Below are 22,681 nucleotides of genomic sequence, written 5' to 3' on the forward strand. Positions count from 1 at the left end.
AAAAGGGACCCAGTGCTTCATGAAGCTGGTTTTTTTTGTTTTTTTTTTTGTTTTTTTTTCCCGTTGTTTTGTTTCGGCTTTACCAACCTGACTGGGTGTTTTTCAATATCCACCATTCAGACTTTCCTCAATAGCAGAGGATGTGGCAGTGGCAAAGACAATGGGATGGGGGGAGACAAAAGGGAAAGGGGCCTGCATGAAAGACCATGTCTGTCTTCCTGCTGGTGCCAGTTCCCTGAACCTCATCTTGTTGTTCAGCCCCTTACTGCAGCCTGCCCAGGGCTCCACTCCATGGCTTCATCCTAGGCCAGACCAGCACCCAGCCCGGGGGCTCCATCCACTTTGGCTGCAACGCCGGCTACCGCCTGGTGGGACACAGCATGGCCATCTGTACCCGGCACCCCCAGGGCTACCACCTGTGGAGCGAAGCCATCCCTCTCTGTCAAGGTGAGAAGCAGGTGGAAACGGGGTCACAAGGTAGCTCGGATCCAACTCACATCTTAGGGTTGTCCCAGGACTAGTCACTTCCAAATGTGGGTTTCCTCTTTGATAATTATTTCATTCTTTCCACAAGCATTTACAAGATCTGTAGTGCGTAGCAATCTCAGTGTTTTGAGATCCATGGGGGAGATGGGTATGTGAGCACATCAATGCAAAGTGGCAGAGGAAGGAAGTGTCGTGTCAGGAGCATAATCAGTGTTGTGGGAGCCCAGAGGTGAGAAAGGATCTGCTTCCTCCTGGCCAGCTGGGGAGGGCTCCCAGCAGAGGGGATGCTTGGGTTCCGGCTCATAGAGCAAGTGGGTTGATCAAACACTTGAAATGTGTCAGTCAATTTGCATGCATTACCTTTTATGATTTATGATTTTATGATTTATGACAGTTTTTTCCCTTCAAGTAATATACATTCAAACTAAAAATCTGAAGAAGAAAAAAAACGGTAGATAATGCAAAAGAAAAAAAGTGAAAATGAACAATAAACCTGAGATCACCACTGTTAACATTTCAGCACATTTCCTTTGGTCTTTTATGTATTGATTATAAAAATAGGATCATCCGTGTACAAAGCTCTTATAGATTTTGTTTCCCATAATGCTGTGCAACCACTGAAAATCATGGTGAGGAAGTATATTTAACTATATACTATTTTTTGAGGCAGAGTCTCCCTCTGTCGCCCAGGCTGGAGTCCAGTGGCATGATCTCAGCTCACTGCAACCTCTGCCTCCTGGGTTCAAGCAATTCTCCTGTCTCAGCCTCCCGAGTAGCTGGGATTACAGTCACCCGCCACCATGCCTGGCTAATTTTTGTACTTTTAGTAGAGACAGGGTTTCACCATATTGGTCCGGCTGGTCTCAAACTCCTGACCTCAGGTGATCCGCCCACCTCGGTCTCCCAGAGTGCTGTGATTACAGGTGTGAGCCACCGCGCCTGGCCTCTATTGTTAATATTATACTTCCTCACCATTATTTTCAATAGTTGCACAGCATTATGAGAAAATTGTCATTCATTTAAGTATCATTCTCTTGTTGGTCATTTGAATTTCTATATTCTTTGTGACGATAAACTTATAATTCCATCTTTATGAATATTACATATTTCCTTAAGGCAAATTCTCAGAAATGAGATTCTCGCATCATAACGTATGCGATTGACAGCTGTCGATACTGATTGCCTCCCAGAAAGTTTGTCCTCATGTATAGCAGCATGTGAGAACTGTCTTTTCTCCCACAGTCTCAACATTAGGCACTGCATTTAAAAAAAGAAGAAAACATTGCCAACTACATAGACAAAAACAGGAAATCACATTGCTATTTGATTTTTCCTTTGGTTCCCAGTAGTGGTGAAGTACTTTTTAATGACATCTCTCATCTCTAATCCTCACAACCGTCTCGCCTGTGCCTGTGCTTTCTCAAAGAACAAAAACAATGTGCTATTAATAATCTACTCTACCCCTAAGCAAAGGTCACAGTGAACTGGCTGTCCACAAATGGCAAATGGCATTTGGCTTTGGTCTCTGCGTCTCTAACTGCATTAACGAGGACAAGTCTTTTTTCCGGAGCGCCAGTTGGAACCTACTAAGCCTCTCATTTCTGTTACCTTACGTCACCACCCAAAATTAAGCCTCCACCAGACTTCAGTTGACCCATCCCCATACTACTGTGCATGTCTTCTCCCCACTCCACCCCTTGCCTCCCACTGATGCCCTTCCTCTAAGCCTCCCACTGCGTTCTCTGGAATCCTAGTTCCATGGCCAGCAAGCGTACACCCTCAGTCCCTACCCAGCTGGCTGTCTTCACTTCCTCCCTCCGTGGAGACCATGGCTGTCCTCTGAGAGCACGTGTGCTGTGGCCCTTTCACGTGGAGTGTTAATCCCCCTCCACCCACCTCCTACTTCCCACAGAATTCTGGGCCAGGAAGGGCCTGGCATTATTCCACTTCTCTACTGCTGTTTCCAAACCATGACTTTTCCACTCTTCCTTTAGAGACTCTATGCCTCCTAATACCTTCTCTCTCCTTCCCCAGCCCACTCTCTCACCTGTGTCTTTCTCCCTCAGAGATCTCATTCCACCACAAGCCTCAAATACTTTGTGATTGTATCCCCTCCCCCTCCTACCCACAGGAAGTGTCCCTCTTACCACCGGGTTTTGGGGACTGCATTTTGGCATGGAGATCATGAGACACAGGCTTTTAGTATCTCAGGCTGGAGTATTATCTTCTGTCCCCTTAGTTATCTACAAGAGCAAGGCCAGGCCAGGGCCTGTGAGAAGTGGCTGCCGCCCACTTCCTTCACTGCCCTCCCTGGATTGACTCTCCATGCAAGACACCAGTGGAGATCCAAGTATTTCTTCCCAAAGGATTCAAGGAAGCTGGGCAGGTAGTTGATGTAATATGACAGCTTAGCTAACCTAGTTCCACTGAAGGAGCTCATAGCCTTTCTGATTAGTCATTAAGAGTCTCATGTTTAAACACTCTCTTATTTCTCATTCCTTATGTGTTCCTGATCCTCCTCTTCTGGAAAGTCCCACACTTAGATCCTTCTTCCATCTTGGCATTCCAACTTCTCTCCCTCTGAACAGTCTACCCTCCTCCACTCATAATGGAGCCCCAGCCTGATGCCTCTTATTGGTTCTGGAAATTCTTATAGCATCAAGCATCTTGTTAGGCAATCTCAATGGGACTCTGCCCAAGCTTATTCTGGCTCTAAGCGAAAAAGTTCTGAGCTCTAGACTAGTAGCCAGAGGGGATAGTGGATGGAGGCAGTAGTGGGTACTTTGACGGATTAATCTTTCCACCTGTAATACCCCCTGAGCTGTCAAAGGGCAAGGATGATTTATAAGTATTACTTTCTTTCAAAGACCAAACAGTCTACTCTTGCCTAAGTAATTCCTATTCCTCCTATAAACATAATGTCGACCCTACTCCTTATAAAATAATAATCCTGGCCATGTTGCTGCAAACATTTCTCTCCTGAGTTGTCCCTTTGAGATTCCTTTTCTTTATATTCTTGAGTTAGTTCTGTCATTTTTCATATCTCATATCTTGTCCTTTCCTGGTTTTCACCCTCTTTTTCATGGGGTATATCCTTAAGTAAATTCCTCAGAAAGGGTTCACAAGAGGTGCATTTTCTGAGACTTTACATGTCTGAAAGTGTCTATCTTTTTGCCCTCACACATGCTTGGTCAGTTGACTGGGTAAAATTCTAGTTTATAAATCATTTTCTTCAGAGGTTTAAAGCTTTGTTCCATTATCTTTGAACACTCACTGCTGATGGGAAGTCTTATGCCAGTATGATTCTCGTTCCTTCACAGTTATGTCATTTTTTTTTCCTCTTTCTAGTAATTTGGAGGAATGCCTGTGTGTCTCTGGACTTCTTAGATACACAAAATTCTGTGATGGTGAATCTAAGAGTGATTCTCTTTGCATTCCTTTGGCTCCCTTTCCATCTGAAGACTTGTGTCTCTCTTCAGCTCTGAGAAATTTTCATCTATGATAATTCCATCCCATCCATTTTTTGTGTTCTCTCTTTTTGGAGCTCTGAACAGTTGGATGCTGGACCTTCTGTATTGAGGATTGATCCGTGTTTTCTGTCATTTTCTCTCATTTTCGGTCTCTTTTTTTTCTATATTCTGAGAAATTTACTTTTCATCTCTAATCCTTTAATGCTTATTTCGGCAATCATATTTTTCATTTCAAAGAGTTTGTCCTTGTTTTTTTTTTTGTTTGTTTGTTTTTCCTTCAGAGCACACTGATTTTATTTTATGAGTACTGTATGTCACCTTGACTTTCTCAAGATACTACTGATCAGAAGTTTAAAGATTGTGTATCTTCTGTTTTCTAAATTAGCTCTGTTTCCTAAGGGGACATTTGTTTTAAACTTTATCTTGGTTTGTCTTGTTCACACTGCTGATTTTCTTCACATGTATAATGATCCTTGATCGTATTTTAAAGTAAGGGCCAGGTTGATTTTTCCAGGTATGAGATGTGGATTACCTTTGTTATTTTTATATACACATATCTTGGTCCACAAAGTCTCTCCTATCAATGAGAGGTTGAGTTGAGTATGTGGCAGACCTGAGTAGGCAATGGGGCAGCCTTTAGGCCAAGAGACCATAAATCCTAGAATTAAAAGAGCTTTCCTCTGGGATGCCAACTCCCACCATAACAGCCCTAATTCATCCTAAGAGAGTTCCCCCTCAGTGGAAAAGAAAATTCTCTCTTTTGTTTGGAGAGTAGATACTTGAATGTGTCTACACTGTGTTTGTGGGAACAGATGGCGGAGAACTGGTTTCACCCTGAGGCTCCCTCCCATATATTTTGAGCTACAGCTTCTTTGCACTTCTATCTTTATTCCTTCTTCCAAACTTAAAAAAAAAAGAAAAAAAAACTCTTCTGCTGATGATCCTCCCATTTTCTTTTTTATTATGAGACTTTACCCTTTAATTAGTTTTTACTAATAAAAGGACCTTGGGAGGGGAGGAAGGATAAAAATAGTTTCTCAGAATACCATCTTAAAACAAATGCTCATGACATTGTTTTCCTTTTGCTAGCTCTTTCCTGTGGGCTTCCTGAGGCCCCCAAGAATGGAATGGTGTTTGGCAAGGAGTACACAGTGGGAACCAAGGCCGTGTACAGCTGCAGTGAAGGCTACCACCTCCAGGCAGGCGCTGAGGCCACTGCAGAGTGTCTGGACACAGGCCTATGGAGCAACCGCAATGTCCCACCACAATGTGTCCGTGAGTCCTCGGGCAATGGATGCGGGTGTAAGGAAGGGCTAGGTAGGCAGCTGGAAAGATTCCTGCAAGGAGTGAGCTAAAAGCACAGTAATGAGGGGCAAAAAAAAAAAAAAAAAAAGATGGACATGGAGGTTGGGGGATTTCAGAAGAGGAGGCAGGTGCTGAAACTGCTCTCAGCATTGATAACCATTGTGCCCTAAGATGTTTCCACAAACCACCATGGAACTTAGGAATGGCCTGGTCCACTCCCTTTTAGATGGAAAACCTGTCAGAAAGTTTGCACGAATGTCCCTTGATTCCAAAGCTCTAAAAACAACAACTTTTAGGCCGGATCACAAAATGGCAACCTCCTCGGCTATGTCCCATCCAAAGACAGAGGTTTTTGTTTTGTTTTGTTTTTTGGCCTACACGGTGCTTTATAACAAATTTTGAATTACTCCGCAATCTTTTAAAATCAAGAAATTTTACATTAAAATCCAGATTTCTGTCTTCTCTTGAAAAATGAAAATCTAATCAAATGCAACTCAAACATTCAATAGTCAACCTTGACTGAGTACTATTTCCCTTTTTTAATTTTTAATTTTTTAGCAGAACTGTACTCCCCAGTTTGCCACATCCCCCACCCAACCCACCTGTTCATTTACCAAACCTGCCTGAGAACTGAAGATTCCTGGATTCTTCATTATTGCATTAAGGTCTCCAAGTCCCTAGATCTGGGCTCTTACAAGGTCTTCCAGAATTAATCAAGTAATTAATCCTCCTCTCTGTTCCTCATTTCCCCAGCTGTGACTTGTCCTGATGTCAGTAGCATCAGCGTGGAGCATGGCCGATGGAGGCTTATCTTTGAGACACAGTATCAGTTCCAGGCCCAGCTGATGCTCATCTGTGACCCTGGCTACTACTATACTGGCCAAAGGGTCATCCGCTGTCAGGCCAATGGCAAATGGAGCCTCGGGGACTCTACGCCCACCTGCCGAAGTAAGCCCAGGAAGGGAGGGTGGGCAAGTTTAGCAGGGTCCCTCCTACCTAAGCTGTCTCATGCATGGAGTGAACTGGGGTGGGGGAAAAAGGGGTATCACCAGGGATTGCAGTGTACTGCTTTTTAAACTCTCATCTAGTAGAATCAGGAGCTGGGAAAATGCCTACTCCTTTACTCCTTTAAGGAAGTATTTCTTAGCATCTTCTCATCTTATCAAAAGCTGCTTTTGTCCAGATGAGCATGCACTAATTCATTTCTTTAATATTCTTAGGCTCTTACTATATGCCAGACACTGTAGAGGTTTGAAGATAAAAGATTTTGGTTCCTGCCCACAAGGACATTATAGTCTACTGGAGAGGCAGACACATAAAGAAGTGATGATAATGTGGTGTGATAAGACCTGAAATGGGAGTGTATATAGGAGGAATGAGGGTAGCACAGGGGACAGGTCACCTAAACCTGCCTGCCTTCTCCATTGTCAATTGTTTTTCTTTGGTTCTTTAATACACTTTCAAAGGTCGGAATCTCTGGGAAGACACTCTGAGACAGAGGCTTATTAGGGGGTGCTCTTGAGAACACCACCTACAGAAGGGAAAGGAGGGAAGGAAGCAGGACTGGGCAGAAGGAGAATTGAGCTCTGATGCAGTATCCATGAAAGCCTTAGCTCACCCCCCAGGGAGCTCTGGATGGCCCTTCAGAATTGTCACAAGTTGGAGCAAGGGAACTGTTATACTACCACACTGACCAGCCACTGGATGCAGGCTGGCCTAGGAATGGGACATGACCTTCCTAGGTGGGAGGACTCCTCAAACACAGCAATCTGAAAAGGGCTGCCAGCCAAGGGTTGTTTTCCAGCAGCTGGGGAAATAAGTCCCTCGGTCCTAAAAGGGGCTCTGAGTAGCTCATCGCAGCATGCACTACGATAGGGATATGCTCATCATATTTATGTGACCAGTGCAGATGTCACAGAGGAGGCAAGTGATTGTAAAGAGGTAGAAGGAAGTGGTCAGTGAGAAGTGGGAGTTTGAAACTGGGAAGGAGGAGAAATGGTGTCTTCCAATGCCTGTGATCCAGGTTGGGCATAGATCCCAGCATTTGAGAGGCTGAAGTGGGTGGATCACTTGAGGTCAGGAGTTCGAGACCAGCCTGGCCGACATGGTGAAACCCTGTCTCTACTAAAAAAAAAAAAAAAATTAGCCAGCATGGTGGTGCCCACCTGTAATCCCAGCTACTTGGGAGGCTGAGGCAAAAGAATTGTTTGAACCTAGGAGGCAGAGGTTGCAGGGAGCCAAGACTGTGCCACTGCACTCCAGCCTGGACGACTGTGCAAGACTCCATCTCAAAAAAAAAAAAAAAAGCCAATGTCCGTGATTCATGACACTGTTGTCTTTGCACACTGTGGTGCAGACTGCACAGTGGGGTGTAACCACATATGTGGCAGAGTAGTCCCAAGCGTTTGGCAGCCTCACTACAATGCAGCCACTCACATTTCAGTGCAGCCTTGGCGATTAGGCCTCACCTCATACATCAGCCAGAGGCTCTCAGCAGTGCTCTGTTGACAAACAGTGTGAGGCTGCTGGGCTCAGAAAAGAAGGGCAAGGAAATTGATTAGCAGTGTCTGCCCAGGGCACTCAGGAGCATACCACAGAATCGCCATCTCTTCCTAACCACAGTGCACATCTAAGCCACCTGAGGAGGATTAAAAAAATACACAGGCCAGGGCCCTATCTGCAAAGCTTGTGAGTCAGGCACCTGCAGTGGAGCCGGGCATTTTAAACAACCTTCAGGGGCTTCTGGAGACACCTCCAGTTGAGGTGCCACATCACACAAGTCAGCAACACAACCCATATTCTGGTCAGGAATTCCAGCAGAGTAAGGTTAAACAGGTCTTATTTTTGTCACAGTTCTTGCTAAGCAGAAGCAGCCATGTCCCTCCTCTTGGGGCTGGCCGACTGAGCATCTTGTGATCATTTTAGTCATCTCCTGTGGAGAGCTCCCGATTCCCCCCAATGGCCACCGCATTGGAACACTGTCTGTCTACGGGGCAACAGCCATCTTCTCCTGCAATTCCGGATACACACTGGTGGGCTCCAGGGTGCGTGAGTGCATGGCCAATGGGCTCTGGAGTGGCTCTGAAGTCCGCTGCCTTGGTAAGTGACCTCTGCAGGCCTATCCTGCCCAGTTTTTCTCCTTGAGATAGATTAGATCTTTCCAAAGCTGAGATCCAGTCTTTAAACAGTATCATTTCACCTATTGACATAAAATGCTTAATCCAAACACCAACTATTGGCCATCAGGCATGACTAAAACCCTGGAACAGCTTCTCCTGGGCCACCCAAAAGAAGGAGAAGAACCTCAGATCTAAAGAGACAAGCTTTTGAGGGGTTCTCATTCTGGTTAGAAAGACAATCCCTTCCTATTGGCCTTTGTGTAATGAGTGAAGCCCCAGTCTCCATTTTTGGCAAATTTGCAGACGCATTTCTGTAACACACCTAAAATACCTTTTATATTATCTATTAGCAAATTTTACACACAACATATAGATCTATACATATATACTAAGCAAATTACAGAAACATAAAACAACCTGGCTTCCAAAGGACAAAGTTATCGTTTCCTCCATGGCTAATCCACTCCCTGGTTCTATGGTTCTGTCTCCTCTCACACCTTTCTTGGACCCCTGGAGTCTAAAAGAGGGCCCCAGCCACATAAACCTAATAGGATAGATTGAATGGTCTGTCCTGGGGTGAACAGTGCTGTCTTGCCACTGTCTCAGGCCCATTAAGGACACAGTCACAGGTTATTTCCACAGAGAGCCAAAGGAAGCTGGTAGAAATGCCAGGAATATATTCTACCCAAATCCCATATAATAAAAAGAATTCACCTAGGTGCTACTCAAGGAGAAGGAAGGAAAGATGAATTTAGCCAAACCATCTGTTTTTACATAGTTGTTTCAACACAGCCAGGTTTTGACTGCCTTAATGTAGACAATGGTGCCCTCCATGCAGCAGATGCTCGGTGAAAAACAAGATGCCCAGGCTAGGTGTGGTGGCTCACGCCTGTAATCCCAGCACTTTGGGAAGCAAAGGCGGGTGGATCATTTGAGGCCAGGAGTTCGAGACCAGCCTGGCCAACATGGTGAAATCCATCTCTACTAAAAATACAAAAATTAGCTGGGTATGGTGGTGGATGCCTGTAGTCCCAGCTACTTGGGAGGCTAAGGCAGGAGAATCCCTTGAACCTAGGACGTGGACATTGCAGTGAGCCAAGATCATGCCGCTGCAGTCCAGCCTGGCAGACAGAGCAAGATCTTGTCTCAAAAAAAAAAAAAAAAAAAAAAAAAGATGCTCCTGAGTTTGAGTTTTTGGGGGCGTTTTTTGTTTGTTTGTTTGTTTGTTTATAGAAGGCTTTTTTGTATCTGGTTGGTAAGAAAAAGTGGGGGATGATCCTGGGGACAGTGAGGTAACTGATCATTTTGCACACATCTGTGTAGAGACACAGAAACTGAAGCTCAGAAGTGAGTGGCCATTTGGGGTACAACCTTGGGATTTGGGGTGCCAAGTCCTCCACACTATTTTTGTCATACTGAGGGTTCCTGAAGTCACTCCTAGATTGCTACTCTCAGGGAGAGGTGGGAAAAGTAATGAGTTGTGGGATAGTTGGTCCTTTTCCCCACCATCCCTGTCTCTAGCCACTCAGACCAAGCTCCACTCCATTTTCTATAAGCTCCTCTTCGATGTACTCTCTTCCCCATCCCTCACCAAAGCTGGACACTGTGGGACTCCTGAGCCCATTGTCAACGGACACATCAATGGGGAGAACTACAGCTACCGGGGCAGTGTGGTGTACCAATGCAATGCTGGCTTCCGCCTGATCGGCATGTCTGTGCGCATCTGCCAGCAGGATCATCACTGGTCGGGCAAGACCCCTTTCTGTGTGCGTAAGTATGTCATCCACTCTCCCTAGTCATGGGGCTCAGATTCAACATGGACTTTCTCCCTGTCTCTTAATTAGATTAGCTAGAGGTTTGTTTTAAATATATATATATATATATGATTGCTTTTTTTTTTCAAAACTGAAAGCATTGTTGATCTAATGTTTTCAGTTCTCTGCATCATTAATCACTGTTTTCACCTTTATTATTTCCTTCCTTGTGATTTCTTTTGGTTTACATTTTTGTTCATTTTCTAGCTTTTGAGTAGGAATTTAATTCATTTATTTTCATTCTTTCATTTCTATTGAGTTTTATTGCTATAAGTGCTTAAGACTATGAAATTTCCTCTGATCACTGCTTTAATTGTATCCTATAGAGTCTAATAATAAATGTTTATTATTTATTAGAAATTCTGTAATTTTGGTATTGATTTCCCGTTTTACATAGAAAATTTTTAATAGAAGGATTTGTTTCTAGGTGGAAGGCCCTTTTTTTCATTATGTTATTCATTTCTAATTTTATTGCATTGTATGTAATATTTCTACTTCATGGAATTGACTGAAGCTTTCTTTGTGACCTAATAGTTGGTCAGTTGTTATGAATGTCCCATGTGCACTTGAGAAGAAAGGATATTAGGATGTCATGTTTTATTTATATATTCATGAGATATATCTGATTGATTATGTTGTCTATGTCCTTTACATTCTTACTTTTCACCCACTCAATCTGTTTTATTCTGAGAGATGTGTTTAAAGTTTTCTATTATTAGTGTGTTTCTATTTTTCCTTGCACTTCCTGTAGTTTCTGTTCTATAAAGATGGTTGCTGTCTTATTTGGTGCATAGATATTCATAACTAGTATCTCCATTGCACATTGTGGTTTTTAGCCTTTAAAGATTACTTTTTTGTCACTTTTAACATTTTTTAGCTAGAATTGTACTTTGCTTGATATTAGGCTTACAACCCCTGCTTTAATTCTTTTGCCTGATGCACCTTTGACCATTCTATTTTAGCCTTCTGCTTCTCTTAGGTGTGATTCTTGTATGCAGTATAAATTGCCTTATAAGCTAACTTAACCATCTTTTTCTTTTAGTTGGTTAGTTAAACTCATTCACATATATTAATATGACTGATATGTTCGGTCTTAATTTTGCCGTCTCCCATTTCCCCCACTTCTCCACCCGTGGTAACCACCATTCTGCTCTCTGTTTCTACGTATTTGACTTTTGGAATTATAATATTAGTTTAATTCTATTTTTCTTATAGGTTATTTGGTTTTTGTTTTTTTTTTTTTTTGAGGTTCCTGATTATTTTTCCCTTTGTCCTAAAGTCTAATATTTTTACTAGGACATGCTTCAGAGTTAATTATTCCAAGACAATTTCCTTAGGTATTCTATGGGTCTTTGAATATATACATTCAGGTCTTTCTTTATTTCCAAAGACTTTTCTTGGATTATGGTTTTAAACACTGATATTGCTTTGTTTCCCACTGTTTTTTTTCTTCTTCTTCATCAGCTCTGATTATGTGTATGTTGAATCTTCTTTGCCTATCTTCTCTCTCAGCCTCTCTCTCATTATTTTCACCTCTTTATCTCATTTTAATTCCCTTGGTTTTTTGCCTGACTTTCTTGAGTAACTCTTATTAAATTATCATTTGAGAATATTCTTTCTTGGGCCTCTTATAATTTAGTCTTCATTTCTCAGATGGTTTTGTCTTTTTCTTTTATCTCTTTAAAGCATACAATCAGTTATCTTTTATATTCTTCCACCTTTTGTCCATTTGTGCTGTTTAGTTTTTGATTTTCTGATTTTCATGGTGGTTTTTAAAATATCTCCAGATGCTTATTTGAGAATATTTAGTTCAGTTTAGAATGCTGCTACATTTTTCTTATGCTTCACATGTTTTGTTTTTGGTGAGGAGGTTTTCATCAGATGAAATGCTTGAATTCTTTTCTATTTTTTTCTTAAAGTAGCTTCGTATACATTTAGGTCGATGTCTTCTATTCATTTTATGGCTTTAGTATGGTTTAGTAGTACCCTCTTCTGTCAGTGTTACAAAGTCTTTCTCTCTGATCGTTTTTACTTCTTTATCTCATTTTGATTATCTTGGATGTTTGCCTTTGTTTTGTTTATTTATTTTTTTTAATATAAGGTTTTGTGTGTGGTAAGGAAGAGGTTGTGTGTCCTTCATTTTTGTTTGTTTGCGTGTTTTTCTTTTGTCTTGCAGAACCCCAGGTTTTCCCATCATTGCTTCTTATTCCCTTTATCACTCAGAGGATGTCACTTTCTTTTCTTCCAGAAGCAATGAGGGAGAATCACACACACTTTTATGTCCCTTTTCTGTGGTTGTACATTGACATACAAAGATTTGTTTTCAGTATATTCATATATGAGATGGATTTTCTCCTTCTGGCAGTGATTTTAGATCAGTGTTAAGCCCTTCACCTGCTCCTCTCTTCTCTTTCTCATACAGTCTTGCTCTCCACAAAAGCTTGCAACAGAACCATGAGAAGTAACTCTGCCTGGGCTTAGTGTATATTTCTCTTACATGTAATTTAAAGTTTGTAGCACTCTCTGGCTTCTAGTTAGGCTGCAGGCCTGGGTTTTCTACTATTTATTCTTCTGGTTAATCTGCATTTTTTTGATTTAGGCAATCACTGTTGTGCTTAGCTGCCTGGAAGTAATTTGGATAATTCTTCACTTTTTAAATTTCCCTAAAGTGAGCCTTTATGTAAAGTGCAAGTTTTCCTTCTTAATTTTTGTAAGGCAGTTTTTTTATTTTAATTCTTCTTCTTTTGGCTTTTTATATATGGGATGGGGCCATAAAATAATGAGAACTTCTCAAAAAACAATGCATGAAATTAGTCTTAATAACTTCTTAAGGGTTACAGAAAGCAAGACCCAAGCCAGATATGGTAGCTTGTGCTTGTAGTCCCAGCTATTCAGGAGGCTGAGGTCGGAGGATCCATTGAGCCTGGGAATTTGAAACAAGCCTGGGCAACATAATGAGATCCCATCTCAAAAATAATAAAAAATAAAGATCCATCTGTATTCAGTCACTCTTTCAGATGTGTCTAAATAAAACATGTTCATGTTTAGTTTCACCCAGAAGAACATGCAGATGCCCTCAGGAAATTGGTGCACGATGTATACAAAGAGATTTAGGTAATAAATAATAGAGACTGTCGGGGTCTGGGTGGAGAATGTCTGCCTGGCCTAAAGACATTGAACGTTAGACTGGACCATATTCAAAGGCAGTGAGTGAAGTAGTTAGGCACTCAGGTGTGGACCCAGATTGCCTGGGTTTACATCTCAGCTCTACCATCAGATCTGCTGTGGCTATGTAACTCTAGGTAGGTCGATTTACCTCATTAGGTCTCAGTCTTGTCACCTGTAAAAAGCAGGCACCTCAAAGACTACTGGGAGCATTAAATAAATTAATACACATAAGATAGTTAGACCGGTGTCTGATCCAGATGTTAAGCAGCAGTTGCTGCTGCTGCTGCTGCTGTTGTGTGATGATGATGATGATGAAGATGATGGTAGTGGTGGTAGTAATGCTGCCACCATCACATTACAGAATCCAGGATCTCTTACACTAAGGCCCATTCTCTCTTGGAGCACAGAGGTTTGGGAATTATCTGGAGGAGGAAAGCAAGAATAAAAGAACAAATATTTGTAAGTGTTTACTCTGTGCTAGGCACTGTGTTAGCTGCCAGTACATACAAAGTCAAGGTTTCCAATGTCAACCAAACTCTCAAAATTTTCCAGCTGTCCTCTTCATTTCCTCAGTCAGTTCCCTTGCCCTTTCTCCACACAGCTGTTTGACAATTCTGCCTCCTTTCTGAAGACTTATATTCCATCGCCCCTACCTACGTTCTCAGCAAATAACTAAGTTAAACAGTTAAGATGGCCTGGAATCAGAGAAGCTGGGTTCAAAATTCAGATGAGACATTTAGAAACTGTGACCCTTGAACAAATATCTTGAGTCCTCTGAAATTCTGTTTTCTGTGGGTATAGTGGTGGTGCCTACCTCATAGGGTTGTGAGGATTAAGTGAGACAATGACTGCGAGCCCCAACAATTGTTAGCTAATCATATAATATCACTTTCTATTCTGCAGAGATGATAGAAGCCATCAGACAATAGCTTCTCCTACTTTCAGCTTCCCCACCCACACATCTACTCTGTGTACATCCATCCTTGCCCCTTCTCTCCCACCTCAGTAGAAGAATCTCTCTCCCAGCCCATGGTTAATCCCTCCACCAGTCTCTGGATCTCCTTCCCTCCTGCCTCCTTAGTGAGCTTAGTCTATTCTTAATCCTCTCCTATGTTACCATGGACCTTCCCTTTCTGTTTCCCTCAGCTTCTAAGACCATATTCAATAAAGATTCCCTTAGCATCTACTATATGCCAGACCCTGTGTTAGGTGCTGAGGATCAACATGAATTGAATGTGTCATACATCATCTCTGCCCTTAGGAAACTAGGTCTAGTTGTCCTGAAATGTGCTCAAAAGCCCATTAAGTGCTCAAGCCTCATCAGGACCTCTACTTTCCTCCTAATGATGCCTTATTCTTCTGCCCATGGCAGCCTGTATTAGTTCAGAGTCCTCCAGAGAAACAGAACAAATAGGAGGTGTGTATAGAGAGAGAGTGCAATTTATTTTAAGGAACTGGCTCACACAATTGTGGAAGCTGGCAAGTCCAAAATCACCAGCATAGGCTGGCAGGGTGGAGACCCAGGAAAGAATCACAGTTCAAGTCTGAAGGCAGGCTGCTAGCCGAATTCCCTCTTCTTCCAGGGATAGCAGGCTGCCTTTTCTCTCGAGGCCTTCAACTGATTGGATGAGGCCCACCCACATTATGGAGGGCCTCATAATCTATTTCACTCAAAGCCTCCTGATTGAAATGTTATCTCATCTAAAACATACCCCTTCACAGAGACATCTAGAATAATGTGGACTAATGTTTGGCCATATGTCTAGGTATCACGGCCTAACCAAGCTGACACGTGAAGTTAACCATCACATGGCCATGCTGCTTGAGACGGTTGCCTACACTAATTGCCTCCACCTCTCCCCTCTCATTAGCAGCAAAGGCCACTTCTCTGCTCTAGCCAGAAAGAACTTCCATCCCAGTCAACAGTATCTCTGGTCCTAGGCCATGTTCTAGAATGCTCAGAGCCTCTGCTACCCAAGAGCTGCAGAGCAGGAATCTGAGAAGTGCCAGCCAAAGCTTCCAAGCAGCCAGAAAGCCTGGGACCTAAAGAGAGCAAGAAGAACTTATATGGGGGCACCAGAGATGACACCTGGTCACAGCAGCTTCTTCTCCTGCTGATCCTGGTCCAGGGCCTGTGGCTTGGGAATATGTGGGAAGCAGTGGGTAAGAGCCTGAACCAGGCAGGGGACACTTGCAAGTCACCAGTGGTCCTATTGATGAATCCGATGAACACATTTTCATCTTTATCTTATTTGATCTATCAGGGATATCTGACAATTCTTGAGGCTCTTGGCTCTGTGACAACTACCCCCTCCTGTAGAGCTTTTTGCTCTACTACTTTTTTGATCACTCCTCAGTTTCCTATAGGTTTTTTCTTTTTTAACATCTGCCCTTCAAAAAGTGGTATTCCCAAGGGTTTTAATCCTCAACATTCTTCTCTCTCTTTATATGAGTGATTTCCACCTTCAGGGAAAGGGCATCACGACCTTTTCCAAATCCGGTGAAAGTAATGGACCCTCTCCCAAGCTGGCTGCAAAAACCCAGTGCCTTGCATATAATTTCAGGGGTTTACAGATGCTGCGATGCTTATCCCTGCTCTCCCACCACCTTCTTGACCTGGCGAAGCCCTACTCACCCTTGAGACCTAGATCAGACCTCATGCCACTCCCTGTGGGACCCTCTTTGACCCACTCTCTCCCCAGAGGAGGGTAAAAGCCACGGTCCTCTGCGCTGGGCTCTATCTCAGCACCAGCCCACTGGGTTTAACAGCCGCTTCCCTGCCTGCCCTCCTACAAGTCTGTAAAATGAGCTTCCTGAGGTCAGAGAACATTTCATGTTCTTCTTTGTATATTCCACTCCAAAGCAGAGTACCTAGCTCATAAAAGGCACTCAGTAGACATTTGATTATAAATAATTATGTGAATTGAATCTATTTTCAAAGCAACCCTGTGAAATGCATATCAAAATTCTTACTTTGCAGCTATAGAAACCAAGGCTCAAAGTGAATTATCCTTAGACCCAAAGTCAGGAAGGGGCAGAGCTGAGCCGAAATCCTGGTCTGCTGGCCTTCATAGCTCATTCTCATCTCACTATGCCAGGCTGCTTTGAACCCCTGTGGTCCACTAACAGCATGTCCCCTGCTCTTCCTGGCTCCCTCCACTGGAGTCAGGGTTGCTACTACTGAGATTTACAGAAGAGAACTAGCCCAGAAAACACCAGATCTGGCCACAGCAAAGACTGGGTGCTTCCTCATCTTACACCCCCGTCCCCATTATCACCATTTGGGTCTTAGGTGGGATCCTCATGGATTTAAGTATTGGGCAAAGAGAACATCCCTTATAGTTCCTAATCTTCCCACAAATTAAAACCCAGAACAAAGCGAGAGGCCTGGCAAAAGCATCAGGTGGGAGTTCAACTCCATGAGACCAGGGTGCCAGGCTGGGACGAAATAGAACTAAGGACTAAGGATCAAAGCAGAAGCCTAGGCATCCATCCATTCATGCACTTACTCATTCGCTGATTCACTCAGCAAATATTTATCACACTCCTGCTGAATGTCAGGCACTGGTACATACACCAAGGATGCAGCAATAAGCAAAACCAAGTCCCTGACCTCAAGGAGCTTGCATTCAGCTGAAGGGTGATAAGCAATAAACAAATACAGAAGTGCTGTGGTGTGTTGGTTGCTGACAGTGCTATGGAGAGAGGTTGAGCAGAGCAAGGGACCTGGCAGTACTGGCCATGCTGGCCAACTAGGGACTCAGGGAAGGCCTCACTGACATGGTTAATTTGAGGAGAGACCTGAGAAGAAGAGGGCAGGAGTTAAGGGATATCTGCAGGAACAATGTCCTAAGTAGAGAAAAAAGCAAGTGCAAAGGCCCTGAGGCAGGAACTTGCTTTGTATATTCATGAAACCTCCAAGAGGCCAGTGCAGCCAAATGGAGTGAGCTATACCACTGGGAGAAAGGGGGAATCAGAGGGATGCAGGGATAAGCATGGTGGCCTGCAAATACCACATCCCTTTTCTCTTCCCTGCTCATGTCTGAACAAAATAGTAAAACAGACTGGTAGGTGGAGGCCCAAATATTACCTCGCTTACTAATAAAGGCTAAGTTGGAAAATGGAGCTTAATGTGACAGTCAGATGGAGGCTGCTACATGAACCCAGAATGAGATGGATTCACCCACCCACAGAGGCAACACTGCAGTGGGGCATGCAGCCCTGCAATGTTGGGGATAGCCTCCCTCCTCAACAGCTGAGAGCAGCCGAGAACATTGCTCCCTGCAGACAACTAGGTCCCTAGAAAAAGAAGGGATGCTGAGCCAAACATGCCAGCTCATTATTCCCAAGTTGCACAGATCAAAGTGCACTAACTGAACTCCCTTGCCATGGAAGGAATTGGAGGTAGTGGGTTCTCTCCAAACAGCAGCTCTGCTTCCCCAGTTTACCTTTACTTGATCTAGCAGAGTGACTGAACTCTGCACCAGTCTTGGTTAGTATTCACTCTGGTTCTACAAGGTTGGCCCAGGAATGAGGATGGGCCTAAACCAGCTGACAGTTGGCCATCAGTATACCCAGCAATTAAGAATGGATCTGGGGAGCCGAGGGCATCAGAGGCAAGGAAAATAAGATAGCACTGACCGCTCAGACCACAGAGAACCACAGTCCAGCCCTAACACCCTATGGGAAGTCATAGAATGATTGATCTCAAGTTGTCCAAGCTACAGACATATCTTCAAGGCAGACAGAATGTTCCCCTGACAATTTCAGTTTATAAAGGTTTTACAGCAAAAGAGATTGAAGTTAGACTTAGGGCTGAACTTCACTGATGGCCTAAGAGATGCCAGGTGAGAGATGGATAAATTCTGAGGGGTGTGGAATAGTAGGAGGGCTTACCTATCTTCTGTTTTGGTTACAGCAATTACCTGTGGACACCCAGGCAACCCTGTCAACGGCCTCACTCAGGGTAACCAGTTTAACCTCAACGATGTGGTCAAGTTTGTTTGCAACCCTGGGTATATGGCTGAGGGGGCTGCTAGGTCCCAATGCCTGGCCAGCGGGCAATGGAGTGACATGCTGCCCACCTGCAGAAGTGAGTCACCCTTTCTCTCCCCATCCAGTCCCCACCATCTCTGCTATATGTGGTTCTGTAGCTCAGAAAAAGAATCCAGTGAATTCATTCTGGCATCATTCTGATCCAGATAGGGAAGATGGAGCAGAGAAGGGTCATAAATGAGGACTTTCTCAACCCTTAGATAAACAGCCACATAAAATTTCATCATCATGGGTTATATAAGGAAAGCAAAACTTAAGTTTTATCTTTCAAGTCACCTTTTTTACCTTTCATTGAACAAATAATGCATCATTATCTTATAAAGCCCCGTTATTTTTTAACAGAGGTTTATTTTTCTCACATAAACAAGAAATCTAGAAGTAATATTATTTCTGCAGCTGCTCCACGAGATCAGGAGCAATATCTTGGTCTTTCCTTGTGGTTGCAAAATGGCTGCTGCAGCTTCTTTGGAACCACTCTTAAGAGATCCCCATTCTTGATGAAAAAGCAGAGGGTTATAAAGCAGAGAGCCTAAGAGTTGAGATAAAGGGGGTGAGGGCTGGGGGAAAACACACAGAGAGGAAGCCAAAGACTCAAAAGGCAGAGAGAATACAGAATGTCCTGGCTCCATTTGGAGTATTTAGGAAATAGCTTCTAACGCTTTTAGAGGCTTTTGACAGCAGTGAAGCCTCAGAGAGCCTCATCAAAAGTAAAAATCCTTAAAGGCTTATCAAAGATTTTTTTTAAATACCTTCCTGCCCACTTCATATGATAAGTTTGAGACTCAGGTAAGATAATGGATTTGAAGATGTTTGGAAAGAAAAGTATAGTCATGGGTTATGAATAATATTGTCATTATTCTAAAATCTTATCCTGATTTTGAGTTAAGCTGCTTTGGAAACACTTTTAAGATTTTAAAGTCAAATATATCCCCCAGGATATTAATATGTCCCTGAAATACTCATAAAAGTGATTAAAACCATTTTCAAAAGAGCCCAACCCTGTTCAAGTCAGTTCAAATGCGTCAGTTTTACAATTGACAAGCTTTGCTGTGGGAGGCACATTGTGCTAGGATCAGACACATGGAGACTAGACATTCATGCCCTCAAGGGACTCGTGTGTTCAAACAAGTCACAGCACAGGCTGGTAAAGTCAGCAATAGCGATTTGTGCAAGGGAGTACCAGAAAGGGAGTAATCAATCTGGGAAGAGGTGGGAGGAGTTCTCTAAGGAGGTGATGTCTAGCTGGACATGGAAGGATGACTCTTCTGACCAGGTAACCAAGGTGAGGGGAGAAGTCCAGCAACCTCGGGACCAGCTCACCCTCCCGACAGGGTCTGCTTCATTGCCTAGTTTTGCTCGGAAGATTTTACTATACTGGGAATCCATGCCTGTTTGGACTTCTGTTCAATTGCAGTCATCAACTGTACAGATCCTGGACACCAAGAAAATAGTGTTCGTCAGGTCCACGCCAGCGGCCTGCACAGGTTCAGCTTCGGCACCACCGTGTCTTACCGGTGCAACCACGGCTTCTACCTCCTGGGCACCCCAGTGCTCAGCTGCCAGGGAGATGGCACATGGGACCGTCCCCGCCCCCAGTGTCTCTGTAAGTAGATGTCACCTGCTCAAAATGACTGATGGGGTGGCCCATGTCAAAGAACAGTCCTCCTCTCTGTGCATATGTGTGTGTGTGTGTGTGTGTGTGTGTGTGTCTGCACATGTATGAGTTGCCTTATGGTGACAGTCACTCTGGCTACTCCTGGGATTTCAGATTCCTTCTTGAGCCTCTGTTGGGTGACTTCCATACCAATTTTTGTGTTCTCACTTTCCTAGCTAGAGGCCTGGTCCCTTTCCTCTCTAGTTACCACCCTCTTCAGCTTACAGAGTTCCCTTTTTTCAGAACTGGCTGCCTCGCGGGACATCATCTCCCAACTTTACCCTTTCCTTGCCCTTCCAGAAAGACAGCACATGAACTCCTTCCCTTTAAAGGACTGAAGCAGAGAGGTCACAGACTCTGGAGGCAGACCAACTTGGACTGGAATTCTGGCTTTGCTACTGAACAAGTAGTGTGATTTGGGAAAAATTCACTAACCTCTCAGAGCGTCAGTTTCTTCATCTATAAAAATGATGCCAGTACCTATTCCATAGGGTTATTAGAGGATTAAAGGGAAAAAAATTATTAAAAGTCCCAGCATAGTATCTGGTACATAGTAGCTACTCAATAAACAATGACCACATTAATTATTGTTAGGAAAAGAATTGGGGACAACAGGTTTTTTAAAAGGGGTTGGGGAGGTGCTCAGAATCCTGACGTATTAGTCTGTTCTCCCACTGCTGTAAAGAACTGCCCAAGACTGGGTAATTTATAAAGGAAAGAGGTTTAATTGACTCACAGTTTCACAGGGCTAGGGAGGCCTCAGGAAACTTACAATCATGGTGGAAGGAGAAGCAAACATGTCCTTCTTCACATGGTGGCAGGGGAGAGAAGAATGAGCAAAGTTGGGGAAAAGCCCCTTATAAAACCATCAGATCTTATGAAAACTCACTCACTATCATGAGAACAACATGAAGGTAACTGCCCCCATGATTCAGTTACCTCCCACCGGGTCTCTCCCACAACACATGGAGATTATGGGAACTACAATTCAAGATGTGGTTTGGGTGGGGACACAGCCAAACCATATCACCTGACATCTGGTCCCTGGCCTTACACATCCTTAAGAGAAGAGCAACCCCTTGGTTTCCTGCTCTCCCCTCTGTTTCCTAAAGGTGAATCCACATAGATTTCTCTCTCCCCCATCTTCCAAGAAGCAAAGGTGAAGATGCACTCAAGAGGGAGTATTAGATATGCAGTTAAGGCCATGCAGCAGTCCACCTACCTTTGGCAGATTATATACATTTTGTAGGCCCTCCAGTCTGGACAACTGCATTTTTTTATGCCCTCGTGGCTGTAGGTCTAACAGGAGCCTGGTATAGCTGCTCACTGCTTGTATTTTCCTTGCTTGAGAACTCTGGCCTGGCCATCCAATCCCATTTATGACCAGCAAATTGTTTGGGGTCAGAAATGGACACCACCTGTGTACAGTGGTGCCAGCTGAGAGTCACAGCCCCTAGTGGACTCAAATTGTTTTTTCTTCTAGTAAAATGCAGCTTTTATCATAATAAAGTGACCCTATCCATATTAACTTTTTGTCCCAATGCTTGTTTTCTCTAAAGTTAATTCAGTCACATATTCAGGCTCCTCTTCTAATTCTGGTTCTCTTGCTGCTGCTTCAGTGGAGGAGTGAGATCCTCCAATGAAGTCTTGAACCCATCAAAGTCATGCATGAGGGTTAGAATCAGCTTACTCCAAACTCCTGTTAATGTTGCTGTTGATATAACTAATAGGTATATATATTAATATAGAGGCATACATTGGAGATATTGCAAGTCCAGTCCCAGACTACTGCAATAAAGCAAATATCGCAATAAAATAAGTCACACAAATTTTTTAGTTTTCCAGTATAATCTAAGTGTGCAGTAGTATCATGTCAAAAAATATGCATACCTTAATTAAAAATACTTTATTGCTAAAAAATACTAACAATCATCTGAGCCCTTAGCAAGTCATACTCTTCGCTGGTGGAGACTTTGCCTCGATGTTGATGACTGCAAACTGATCGGGGTGGTGAAGGCTGGTGTGGCTGTGGCAATTTCTTGAAATAAGACAACAGTGAAGTCTGCCACATGGATTGACTATTCCTTTCATGAAAGGTTTCTCTGTAGCATATGCTGCTGTTTGATAGCATTTTACCTACACAGTATAATGCCTTTCAAAATTGCAGTCAGTCTTCTCAAATCCTGCTGCCACTTTATCAACTAACTTCATGTGAAGTTCTAAATCCTTTGTTGCTGTTTCAACAATGTTCACAGCATTTTCACCAAAAGTAGTTTCCTGATTCTTCTCAGGAAACCACTTTTTTGCTCATCCACAAGAAGCAGCTTCTCATCTGTTTCAGATTGATCAAGAGATTTCAGTAATTCAGTCACACCTTCAGGCTCCACTTCTAATTCTAGTTCTCTTGCTACTTTTACCACATCTGCAGTGACCTCCTCCACTGAAGTCTTGAACCCCTCCAAGTCATGTGTGAGGGGTGCAATCAGCTTTTTCCAAACTCCTGTTAATGTTGATATTTGGACCTCCTCCCATGAATCACAAATCTTCTTAATGGCATCTAGAATGATTAATCCTTTCCAGAAGGTTTTCAATATACTCTGCCCAGATCCA

The 22,681-nt window shown here is 43.3% G+C and overlaps 1 protein-coding gene across 5 annotated transcripts in view; it reads left to right on the plus strand.

Moving 5' to 3' along the window:
- The window catches only part of CSMD2 (CUB and Sushi multiple domains 2), a 643,453-nt gene that overhangs the window by 580,096 nt on the left and 40,676 nt on the right, over positions 1–22,681 (plus strand). For all 5 annotated transcript variants that reach the window (XM_034960731.3, XM_055095664.2, XM_034960735.3 and 2 more), the window contains exons 49-55: positions 259–447; positions 5,046–5,231; positions 6,015–6,209; positions 8,187–8,360; positions 9,977–10,150; positions 18,281–18,454; positions 19,832–20,020. In XM_034960731.3, coding sequence (XP_034816622.3) covers positions 259–447; positions 5,046–5,231; positions 6,015–6,209; positions 8,187–8,360; positions 9,977–10,150; positions 18,281–18,454; positions 19,832–20,020 — 1,281 coding nt within the window. The remainder of the gene's footprint in view (positions 1–258; positions 448–5,045; positions 5,232–6,014; positions 6,210–8,186; positions 8,361–9,976; positions 10,151–18,280; positions 18,455–19,831; positions 20,021–22,681) is intronic.

Source organism: Pan paniscus, chromosome 1, assembly GCF_029289425.2.
Source record: "Pan paniscus chromosome 1, NHGRI_mPanPan1-v2.0_pri, whole genome shotgun sequence".
Classification (NCBI taxonomy): domain Eukaryota; kingdom Metazoa; phylum Chordata; class Mammalia; order Primates; family Hominidae; genus Pan; species Pan paniscus.